At 43.1% G+C, this 12615-nt stretch overlaps 1 protein-coding gene across 2 annotated transcripts in view; it reads left to right on the top strand.

Annotated features, from left to right (window-relative positions):
• The window catches only part of IPO8 (importin 8), a 650601-nt gene that overhangs the window by 64676 nt on the left and 573310 nt on the right, over positions 1-12615 (top strand). For both annotated transcript variants that reach the window (XM_069228192.1, XM_069228193.1), the window contains exon 3: positions 1141-1297. In XM_069228192.1, the coding sequence (XP_069084293.1) occupies positions 1141-1297 (157 nt within the window). The remainder of the gene's footprint in view (positions 1-1140; positions 1298-12615) is intronic.

Below are 12615 nucleotides of genomic sequence, written 5' to 3'. Positions count from 1 at the left end.
GGGGAGATAACTGCTTACTAGTCTATGCAAAACATGCGTATCTACAGCGACAGATGCCATCGAACTGAAAATGTCACTTACCCAGTGTACATCTGTTCGTGGCATCAGTCGCAGTAGATTCGCATGTGCCCACCCGCCTCCCCGGGAGCCTGTAGCAGTTTGGAAGTTACCTTCAACTATTTGTATATGTATCATCTCAACCTTAAATAGGTGCATACTTAGTCACTCCATTGCATGGGCACTATTACTACAATTCAACTCCTACCTCACCCTCTGCGGGGAAAAACAATCGAAGATGGAGTCGACGCCCATGCGCAATGGAGACAAAAGGAGGAGTCACTCGGTCCCGTGACTCGAAAGACTTCTTCGAAGAAAAACAACTTGTAACACTCCGGCCCAACACCAGATGGCGAGCTATTGCAAAACATGCGAATCTACTGCGACTGATGCCACGAACAGATGTACACTGGGTAAGTGACATTTTCATTTTTTTCTCTCATGCGGTCCCCTTGATACTTGTTTCACACTTGAAACATCCAAGAAGATTTGTATGAAATTATATATTAAACTCTCAGTTCGCATAAAATTCCTGGTACCCAGAGAATGGTTGCCTTTACAGAGTGATTAACAGTTGGTTAAATTATCATGAAGTATAGAATTTATGAGCACAGATGATTCAACAATTCTGTAGCCAGTGTTATAGAAAAAGAAGGAAAAGAGAAAAGAAATAACATTAAAACAAGGGTGATATTCAACAGAAGACATGCATACTCATTTAATTCTTAATTTGGCTGTAAGACTCTGCGGTGTGGCGAAGAAAAAGGTGTTCATTCAAAAAGCAGTGTGAGGCTCTGTAAGCATGTTGGGTATGCAATCTTTGGTCACACACTTGTTGTTCAATAAATGTGGACCAAAGCTGTTACATTTTGCTTGAATGTCAATGGAATAATCAGCGTAAATTTTAGATGAATGTATTCCTTGTTTGATTTTCATGCTTGCAATATCCCTATCAGTGAGCATGTGCTAGACTGTTGCTGTACATCCCGTACTAGAATAAATATTAAGTAGTGTTTCTTTAGAGAAATGGATTATAGTGCTCCTCTCTTGGCTGCTGTGTTAGGATATTTTCCTGTAATTTAGCTGCCATTTACCTGAAGAACATGGTGACGCAGTACTGGCCGGATCGAGAGCCACCACCTGGAGAGGCTTTGTTTCCCTTCAACATCCATGAAAATGATCGTCAGCAGATCCGTGACAACATTGTGGAAGGGATTATACGATCGCCTGATTTAGTGCGGTATGGTTTATATTTTTATGTTTTTTCCTCTTCCTTGATTGCATATTTATGAATTTGAATAAGTGAACAATATATGTTTCAGAACAAACTATAAAGCACACTTTATTAAAAAAAATATTTTGCCTACCTTAGGATATAGCACTTTCACACAAAGGTAATTAATACCATGCATGTTTCTTTACACTTGCCTTGGGTATTGTATATACTCAAGTAATTAGAATAGCTGATACAAGACACATCCTCCTAAGTTGAGTGAAACGTTCTTCTAGATTGTTTTATTCGTCAAAGGCATACTCAACTAGTGTGGCGTACAAAGGTCTTTACAAAGCTGTTCTTTTGTCTTACAAAGTCCCTAGGCAATCAGTCCTATTTGATCCTTTTTAATATATACTTGAAGCTTGTGGGGTTCACTCAAACAAGGGAGGCCTACACACTCTGAAGGGCTCCCCACTCACTTCTCCACCAGAGCACATAAATGTGTAACACGTGGACTGATGCTTTTGCTTTAAAACAGTAGTCTTGTGCTAGTTCCGGCATGCCATTCATAATCGGCAGTCTGAGCAGAGCTAGCTCTTTTCTGTTTCCTACATATCTGCCAACTGGCTTTGTATCATGAAGTAAATGAGTCATGCACTTACCACTTTGTCGCCTCTTTGTTCTCATTAACTTCTCATTAACTATGGCAATTATGTACCCGATTTACACTGAACTGACATACCAAGGCACACCAACACAGCACTGGTTGGGTCTCTGCCTGAAACATGGGTATAAGCTTCATAGGGGGTCATTTTGACCCTGGCGGTCCGAGACCGCCAGGGCTAAAAGGACAGAAGCACCGCCAACAGGCTGGCGGTGCTTCCAGCCCTATTACGACCGAGGCGGAAGCGCTGCCGTCGCACCGCCGGGGCCGGCGGTTTCCCGCCGTTTTAGCCCCGGCACTGATAATCCGCCAGGGCAGCGCTGCAAGCAGCACTGCCCTGGGGATTATGACACCCCTACCCCCAGCCTGTTTCTGACGGTTTGCACCGCCAGGAAGAGGCTGGCGGTAAGGGGTGTCCTGGGGCCCCTGGGGGCCCCTGCACTGCCCATGCCACTGGCATGGGCAGTGCAGGGGCCCCCTAACAGGGCCCCGGCCAGCTTTTCACTGTCTGCATAGCAACTGCACCTGTCGCACGGCCGCAACACCGCCGGCTCCATTAGGAGCCGGCTCCTATGTTGCGGCCTCATCCCTGCTGGGCTGGCGGGCGCAAACTTGGTTTGCGCCCGCCGGCCCAGCGGGAATGTCATAATGGGGGCCGCGTGAGTGCGGCCGCATTGGCGGCCGCACGCCAAGGTCGTAATGACCCCCATAGTCTTTAAAGCCAATGACAAAAAATACTGAGCATGTGACTCACAAGTTATTTTGTAGTATGTCCCTCCTCACTTGTGCTGTGCCAAACATGACATCCTTACTGTCTTAAAATCCACCTTGTGCAACATCGAAGCTGAGATCCGACCAGTAACTTGGCAGCTCCTATTGAACTGTCTTTACCAGACAAATTGAAGCGATCACTGTTCTTCCAAAGTTTAAGAGCCATGAAAACCCACAGTATCTTGTCATATACTTTGTTAAAAGACTGTGTAATGTCTACCCCACAAACTTGATCATTGTCAATTTCTGATGGATACTTCTTACTGCAGATTCCTCACCTTTAGAATATCCCCGGGCGCCAGGCTGCACCTGATGTTTCAGCACAGCACCAGTAGACCAGTAGGTAGTGTTTTACGGCTCTGCTCTGCCCTGGAAGAGATGCTAGAGTAGCATATAAGCCCAACTCATGTGCGCTGATGTCAGTTCCTTTTGTACTGTGCCTTCATACTCAGATTGAACTCCTAACTTTTTTTGGTGGCAGACATGCTTTTCCTTTACCAATTTTCTTTCCATTGTGTGAGAGGAAACTATCCTCTCATAAAACTTCAGGGTTTAATGGCTGTAGAGACAGTTTCAAACAAATGTGTGACACATCCCCTTGAGGTGTTTTTGGAATTTGGGTTTGGGCCATGACTCCAAAATGTGCAATAACCCTACCATCATGAACCCAAAGTCAATTCAGGTGTATGAAGACAAACCGTGTGTTGCAGACCCCGGCAGGAAGTTGAGTAATGCCCACTCGAAGTCAGGAACACAGACCCATTCACGATCTCTGGGCTGTTCATACGACAGGTTTTTGTGATCTAAGTATTTAGGTAAGTCCAAGTCTTCAGGTAAGTCCAAATCCAAAAAGGAACACAAGACGTCGAAGAGGGCCTTGTCTGAGAAATCGCAAGAACTTCAAGGTGCCTCTCTGTCTCCCACCCAGTCCCCTACCGAGAGGCTGCAAGTGCTCTAGATGCACACCCAACTCCTGGGTTCGTTGGCGCTGCAACAGATCTTCTGCACCTTTTTGGCTCCCTGTGCCACACTTGTGGGGCACTATGATTGCGGGGGCCTCCAGACTCCTGACTGGTTACCTCTGGTGGGTCCCACCCTCTGCGTCTCTCGCTCCGGAACCCATTTTGGGTTCAGCTCCGACTTTGGAACCTACTTTGCGCCTGTCAGCACTATTCATGCCTGGTACAACGATTCACACCCGTTCCTGCTGCGTTAGCGCTGGGCCGATGCCGCTGATGCAGAAGGACGATGTCGATCCTATTCTTCTGTCAGACCAAATATGTCTCAACCATGGAGGAAACCACATTCCTACATTCGGACAGTTGATGCACCCTGCTTGCCACTTTGTGGCTCAGATAAGACAGTGCCTTTGGTTAGGAGCCATCCTCCAGTGCTCCAACAACTGTTCTGATCAGACTCTAATCAGAGCCAATCAGCTTTTGGTGATGATGGTTGGGATGAATTTTCACCACAATATAATAATGAAATGAAAAAAAGTATTTCTAAAGTGCACTAAACCTGAGCGTGGCAAAACGCTAAGCCAGTCAAAGAACAAATGCCCAAGCTGTAAGGAGGAGACTCTCATGGCCCCAAAGAACTAGAGAGAGAAGAGCCAAGTTTTAAGGTGTTCACTGAAAGCCGGCAGTGTACTGGTTTCAGTAATGTAAGCAGGGGTAGGGTGTTATCCAGTTTTGCTGGAGCATTGGTAAAAGACCATCTGGCCCATCTGGGTTTGCAGATCTTATCGACCACCACCTTCCCGCTGGATGCCAGTCTAAGCAGCTTATTGGGCACGTTCCAGTGAAAAGCTGATTGGATGAGCCGGTGTCCCTTGTGGTGCAGTGCCAGTAAAACTGTGCATAACGCTTTACAAAAATCACACACTTCTAACTGGGAACTAGTGAGGGATCCGAAGGCCTTCAGTGATGAGAAAGGTGTTTAGGTAGGAGTGTTAAAGGTAACACGCGCTGTGGAGTTTTGAATGACCTGAAGCTTGTTCAGCGAAGAATTATTGATATTCATAAGAAGGGCATTCCAGTAATCTAAGCCAGAAGTGATCAAAGCAACGGCCACCGATTTGCTGAGCTCTGCCAGGATAAAACACGTCATGCAGTTCTTGAACTTGTCAGGCACCAAAGGTAACCTGTCCGTTATAGACATGATAATTTGTGTGTTATTAGCAAACAAAAGAACCTGGAAGCCAAAAGAGTGTACCACAGCAGCTAGGGGAGGGACATAGAGATTGAGAAGGGCGGGCTAAGTGAGGAGGCCGGGGTCACCCCACAAGGAAGACAAAAAGCCTTAGCGCTAAACTGTTTGCAGCTGACAACTTGTACCCTATCTGTGAGGAAGCAGTGTAGCTTTGGAATTAACTCCCAAGTGCTGTAAATGATGGGCCATACGCTTAGGGAAAACTGTATCAACGGATGCCAATAAGTCCAGCATAGCCAGATTAGCAGCTTCTTCCTGGTCAACCTGACCTCCAATACAGTCTGCTGCTACAAGGGCAGTCCTGGTACTGGGCCCACTTCTGAGGCCAATCTGGCAAATGGATCAAGGAGGTCATGCAAATCGATGAATTTCATCAGTTCCTGATTGATGTATTTCTCCAGAACTTAAGCAAGAGTTGACAACAGGGAAATAGGATGAACATTTTCGAAATCCTCTAAATCTAAGTTGGGCTTCTTCGGCAGGGGGTGATAATGGTTTCTTTTCAAAGACTAAGAAAAGCTCCCTTTTCCAGTATCTGATTAAAGGTCCTAGCCAAATGCTCTGCCACTATATCTGGGGTGAGTTGCAGAATTTTGGGGGGCAGTGAGCTATACAGGAACCAGATTTAATACCCATCTGGAGTTCCTTAACTTGAAGAACGGAAACCGAGCAAAGGCAGATAACATTGGAGGATGTATCGGAAAGAAGAGATAAAAAATCCTAATTGGGTACTCTTGAACCCTGGAGTGATCAAACTCCAAGTAAATGTTTACCATTTTGTGTCTAACACAATTTGCTAATTTGTCAAAGAAAGCTTGTGAGGTATTCTTAGGTTGCTGAGAAGGCGAGTTCGATAGGTCATATGAATGAGCTCCAAGATTTATTATTCTAGCCACACTACACCACATTCTTTACGGACAAACTAGTATTAACTGGTATTGAGGACTAGTGCTGCTTTTCTCCTGAAGGTCGTGACTTCTTCCACCTCAGGCAGTGCATCACTTTCAGATGTTTGTTTCCCCTCGCCCATCGAAAGAGTAGTAGATACTCCATAGTTTGGAAACTCAAAAGGGTGCTTAGCTTTTACGTTTATCAAACAAAGGACTGTTTGGTTTCTCTGGTGTATAGCAGGACAAAACAATGCAGAAACTGAGTTTGTTCTGATGGAGATTACTCTACATTAAGATCTGCCATGCACTGGCCAACAGGCAGCCTCCAGAAGTATTCAAGGTCCATCCCACCATGGCTAAGATTGCTACCATAGCGTTTGCTGGCATAGGTCATGCCGGGGATATTTGAAAGGTGCACGCATGCACCAAGCACAGCTGCCTTCATAGCCAGGACCGATAGGAAGGGCATTTTGTACTTTCGGCCCTGCAGAACATTTTGATCTGAGTTATTCCACAGACCCACCACCAGAGGGAGGTACTGTTGTGGTGTCTATTCTAAAGGTGAGGAATCTACAGTTAGCCGTATTCATCAGAAGATCAAGTTACTGCTCTTTCTGGTGGGTTCTCTGCCTAGCTGCAGATTCTCTCACTGCCCTCCCACCTCGTTCTGGGGAAAGGAGTCTTTTCCAATTAAAATGGTGCTAATTAGGAGAAACGGGCTTTACAACACCGCTGTTACCATGCAGTACCTTTGCCATGCATCCATTACAATGCATATACCTTCACCACGCAGAAATGTCGAAATTTTACCACGCATATGTCTTTACCATGCATGCCTTTACAACAAAACCAAAGTATTTTGCAGGTAAGTGTAGCATAGTGTGTGTATGTGTACGTATGTGTGTGTGTATGTGTATATATATATATATATATATATATATATATATATATATATATATATATATAATTCCAGGTAGGGGAGGGTGAGTGTATTGGGTGGGAGGATTTTTTATGGTGTTAGGGTGTTGAGAGTATTTTTAGGGGTAAGGTAGGTAGGTGGCGAGGGTATTTTTAGAGTTAGGGGTGGGTATTCAGATGTCTAGGGTTTGGGGTGAGTAAGGGTATTTGGGTGACAAGTGTATGTTTAGGGTGGGCAGGGGTATTTAGATGTTAACGGTGTTTTTAGGGTTTGGGGTGGCTAGGGGTAGTTGGGTGGCAAGGGTATTATCTAGGGTTTTTAGTGGGTAGAGGTATTTGGGTGGAAAGCGTATTTTTAGAGTTTTTGTTTAGAGGGGGAACTTGGGTGGCAAGGGTGTTTTGAGGGTCTAGGATGAATTTGCGGTATTTGTGGGTGCAAGGGTCTTTTTAGGTTTTTGGGGTGTGTAGGGTTTAGAGGTTGGAGTCGATAAGATAACATATCTATATATTCACTGAACAAAACTGGTTACAGGGACATTCTAGTTAGGAAATAAAATTTAAAGAACCTTAAAAGTTCACACAAAAAAACCCAAAGGTTACAGACACGTTATAGTTACATGCACATAACTATAGAAATCCAGCAGTTATAGTTAGTTATCTCAAGTAACTGTAACACATGCCCAAAGTAATTATAACTCTCACCCCCACCATGCACAGTTTTCTCATCAATAATTTTACAGCAAATGTTGCAGAGATATTATCACTGATGTCATAGAAGATGTTATGTGTGTTGTAATAGCAGTGCATGGCGAGGACGGTGTCCTATAAGAAGCTGATGTTGCATGCTTGGATTACACTTATGCTGCTCCAAATATCACTTCAGTGGTTGAGTCAGTGTGGAGCCGCATGACGCTGCCTACTGGCATGCAGATGCTGTGCTGAAAAATCTTCCAGATCTAGACTGGCACCTGAGGATATTATTAAGGTTAGGAACCTTTAGTTAGAGTATCCAGCATAAGGACTGCTACTGAAGGTAAGTAACGTGCTCACAAGTAAACATTTTCTTGCAGTTTAGTGATTTTGTTATGTTCTGTTTCATAAATCACAATGCCATCAGTCACATTATCACCACTCTGTAATCTTTATATAATGTTCCTTATTTACACATTTTACATTTATTGAAGACACTAGTGATTGAAGGTCTGAGCTATTTAAAGTTCAGTAAATGTTATGACTCTCTTCCCAGTCATCTTTTTGACCTGGATGTTAGAACAGCACAGAAACACCACGAGCATCACCAAACAATGCACGATTGATTGATTCTACAGATCGGGTAGCGGATATAATAGTAAAGCTTTGCCTTACCAGAGTCCATTCCTCCTGCTACTTCTGCGAAGCCCTCACGATGCAGTATTGCCAAGACTTGCTCCGCCCATGTTGTTAGTTGTGGGGGAGGAGGTGGAGGTCCACCGCCAGAAACTCTTTAACTAGACCTAAAAATAATAAAGAAGCAGGTAGGTGCCTCTTGTCTCATCTCCTGCTTAAATTACAGGATTCAAAAACAAAATATGCACACTCAGTACCTGCATTTAGTTACCTTGTTAGCAGGTTTGCAGTTGAGTTTGTATTAATTTTCTCAAGAATATTATGAAGACAAAGGGCACTCTGTGTTCGGAGAGTAGTGGAAAGCAGAAAGATTCTGATTCTCATAGATAAAGCAAACCACATGTTAAGGTAACATGATTTAACTAACGAGGTTTGGCTTGCTTTGCTGCTGTCAAAGCCATTCTCTCATTTAATTGGCTAACTGTCTCTTGACCCTGCTTTTTAGATCTCGCCTATTAGACCGTGCATGCGCTGTCTGTTGCGAAAAGTATTATTAGTTTACAATAGGTTTAGAGCCCACCCATTGCTTTCCATTGGTTGGTTACATTAACACTTATTTGCTCCCTTCTAATTTGCTAACGTGTGTGGGTGTTCCTTCCTCCTTTTGTGGTTGCCCCTCCCCTAGTACATAGACGAACTACTGTCATTACACCGCTTGGTTTTTGAGGCACCATTTTCTTTTATTTGCTTAAGTGCTCTGTGAAAATGCATGTGTTTTCCAGCGGTCTTGTGTAGTTTTACCTTGTTGTACCTGTGGGGACGCAACTAGTGCTGCAGTCCACGAGAGATACATAAACCTTCCAGCCCTAGTTACTCCTGGTACCACTTACTAAAGTCTTACAAATAGGTTGGGTTATGCCAATTGGGAATAAGCTAAATAAACATACACCATTTTAAGAGCCAGAACCCCTGCTCTATTTAGCAGGGCTCAGGGATTTCAGAGCCATTAGACCAGTCCCTAGTGCCTTGGGGTTATTTTAGCGCTTTGCATGGGTACATTTATTTTAGCTCTAGACCTGTGCCCTGTGACCTGTTCATGTCATTTATTCCTTTTTATTATATTAGCAAAAGCTTCATTTTAGCAGTGATGTTTTATCATTTTTATCAGTTGCCCCTCCACTCAGAATTTGTTATTACTTCTTTTGCGCTGCATCTCTTCTTGTGCTCAACCGAGGCTGTACATGATTGTTTACTGAGTATTTCTGGTCTAAAGAGTAGTGTGAACCCTACTCAGAAGCGATGTATTATCACGTCAGGGCAGTTCTCAGAACAACAGCACGTTTTGTTATAAAACTACAAGCTGCCACAAACGAGGTTAGAGGGAAACATTCCAACCAGACATCTTATGCTGTACCATGTCGTCGCAGCTCTGCTAAACTAGGCCTTGTCACTCCAACCACCTGGGAGGACTTCCAGCAGACAATCGGGCAACCCCCTGCTCATTACTCAGGTATGGGGATAGGTCTTCATTACAGAGACTAGTGAGGGTAGATTAGGTCTAACACTGTTATCGCTCTCATGTAGATTTTTAGTAGTGCAAGTAGGGATTTTATATTCACTAGTGTGACAGGATGTTGGGGCTTTTTATCCGTTCCTCATTTTCTGTCACAATGATAATAGTGTTGTGTTTCATTTTCCTAATAATCACCATTCATGTCTCTTTATGTAGAATGCAGTTGCTTCAATAAATATATTGAACCAAATCCTGCTTCTCTTTGTTATTGCATGTATGAGACTTATGTAACTGAGAGAAAGGGGTAAGATCTGGTCCACAATGATGTCCCTGAGAAGTCCTAGAGTGTCATGCGTCAGGCTGCCACAAATCACCTTTACTTTTGGGTTTTGGTGAGGTGCTGCTAGCCACCCGAAAGTGTTAGGCTGACAGTTACCAGACAATGTGGGATAAGACTCAGTCCCCCACATGGTTGTGCTGCTGCACAAAACCAGCAGCCTCGTCCCCATGACGAGAATCCTACTACACTAGTAGTCAAAATGGGGGCTAAAGTGTGTGGGGGAGGGGTGGTAAACCTGCAGAAAGTTTGTTTGCTTACAATATATTACCTGTTTTTGGTATGTTAGTCCTTAAGTGTTTTAAGGTTGTCACTTCACATAATGAGTTGGCCTTGCATTTTTAAGAAACAAGATAATAGGATTCTACTGTGTGGAGCTGCAGTTGATCGAATGTAGGGATAGTTTTTGTGGTTGCTAAATTGAGTTTGAAGCAATAGATGGATTTGGAAAGTAAATATAGGAGTATCTCCTTGGGTCAGGACTTCTGTACAGGATCTCAGTTGAATAGTAGATGTCATAATTCGTCAGCGATTATGTCCCTTTAATGCAGCTTAGTTATCCATATACATTATCTGTTGTTGTCATGGACTCCCATGGCTTCCTAGGGTTTTCGAAATGCATACCATTACAAGTTCCAATACTTGCTGCTTTGTTAGTTACTAATATGATATTTAAATTTAGCAGCAGAATTATTGTTTAAATTCCTGTTTATAGCAGTCACTGCCAGGCTGAACTCGTAATACATTTTTTACATCGATTAAATACCTCTTTCTAGAGTGTCAAATAGGATTGATTGAGAAAACCAACAGTAGTATGATTGGTACCAATATTCATGTCCTCATTAAACAGTTTTATTTTTAAATTTTGTTATTTAAAACCCTCAACTCCATATGCAGAGGACCTAGAAATTGAGTTTCCTTCTCTTCTTCCTTCCCAACTGGTTAGGAATGACAAGTGAGCCACAGAGAGTATGAGAAAGCACCTCCAAAAGAGAACTTTCACTGTAAATTATTTTATGGAGTTCTTTTTGGCCATGATTCTTAAGCACCTGATGCCTATCTCCCACCATGCCCCCAACCTAATATCGTTTTATCTGTTTTGACAGAATAGAGGTCTTTGCTTCTTTTGTGCTCTGTGTTTGGGTAGAGCTGTTCATTCTTTCTCGGTTTCTCCTTCCTTAAAGAACATGATATTTATTTTGGTTTAGCTTATAGCTGGCTAAACAAACCATTTTCTCTCTCTCTGCCATGCATGCTGTTCACAGCAGGGGTAAAGCAGCGCATTAACTGTAACTTGAAGTTTTCAGTGACTGACCTTCACAAAATGTATGCTATGTTAACAGAAGTTCAGTCTAGCAATTGTTCTCAAACATTGCTTGAATTCATTTGAGGTAGCTGCAAAAGTATCTTTTGTTTATATTTAAGAAGGTACTTCTATGGCAGGAGATACTGGATTTCTTAACAGGACTGACACAGCCACATTTAGGTATTTGGATTTGCTATCTGGTGACTGCATTAGCACTTCTCGCCATTACAGATCATAGGGTCATCTCCAGTTTATGAAGGTCCCTTACCACTACTGTAGGAGACAGTACTATGGAACACATCCATGCGTGAGTGCCCCTCAGAATAAAAAAGTAATGAGCTATAAGGCTGGATCTCCTGTGGCACGAAGTGATCTTTTCACATCTAAACTACAGAGGAGTGGTCTTGCTTCAAAAACACATTGAAAAAGAAAGGGGCCTTTTAAGGAGATCAGGCTCCTAGAGCCACCACACAGCGAAGGATGATGGGTCTTTGTTCTATTTACCGCCAGTAACATATTGAGCCAGCATACCCCCAGAATGAGGTGACCAGTTAGTTGGAAGTGCTTTACTTGAGACCAAAAATGCTTACCCCTCCACTTAATATGGACGTAAAGGGTAGAGAGCAAAGTCTGACAACTAAACTGGTATCAAGGCCCTTAATAGACCATTCTTTGAGAGTCCAGTCTTCAGTGATTGAGTGAATGATGAAACTTGAAAAGTAGAAAATTGTTACTAGTTTCTATACTGAAATTATGTCTTCTAAGTGCAACTCTATTTTGACCATCCTGTAGGCACCACTGGTCAATGACACACCCCAGTTCCTCAAGAGGTCCATGTTAAGGATCTTAGGGCCATATGTACGAACACATTTTCCCATAGACACAGAATGGGCAAAACTGCTTGCTACATCTGGCCCTTGGTGTCATGGACCATCCAAATTTTCTTCATATTTTTTCCAGTCTGGTCTCCGGTAGGAGAACACTGTTGTTGGGAGAACGCCTGTTTCACTCCATTTGCTTCCTCATTCTCAAGGAAGCTAGAGCACTTAGACTGATTATAGATCTTTGGTCTTTCAACTGATATGTGTAGACTTTATATTTCAAAGTGACAGCTCTTCTACACAGAAAGGAAGCTACAAGGTGATCTTAAACATTAAGCATACTTATTTCTACATACAGATGTATCTAGTACATTAGAAGTACCGCAGGATTACTAAGTTGCTGTGCTGGCCTTTATGATCAGGCCTACTCCAAGAATCTTTACCAAGTATCTGACTATGGTGGCAGCACAACACTTATGCCACTATGGCATTCATGTCTCATAGATCTCTGTATCTTTACAATTGGCTGTTAAGCAGAAAACTTTTCAACAATGCCCAGCCTGAAGCGAGTAAATTGTTTGCTTG

Source organism: Pleurodeles waltl, chromosome 4_1 (genome assembly GCF_031143425.1).
Source record: "Pleurodeles waltl isolate 20211129_DDA chromosome 4_1, aPleWal1.hap1.20221129, whole genome shotgun sequence".
Classification (NCBI taxonomy): Eukaryota; Metazoa; Chordata; class Amphibia; order Caudata; family Salamandridae; genus Pleurodeles; species Pleurodeles waltl.
Note: the sequence above shows the minus strand (reverse complement) of the source record. Positions and strands in the feature narration are given on the sequence as shown.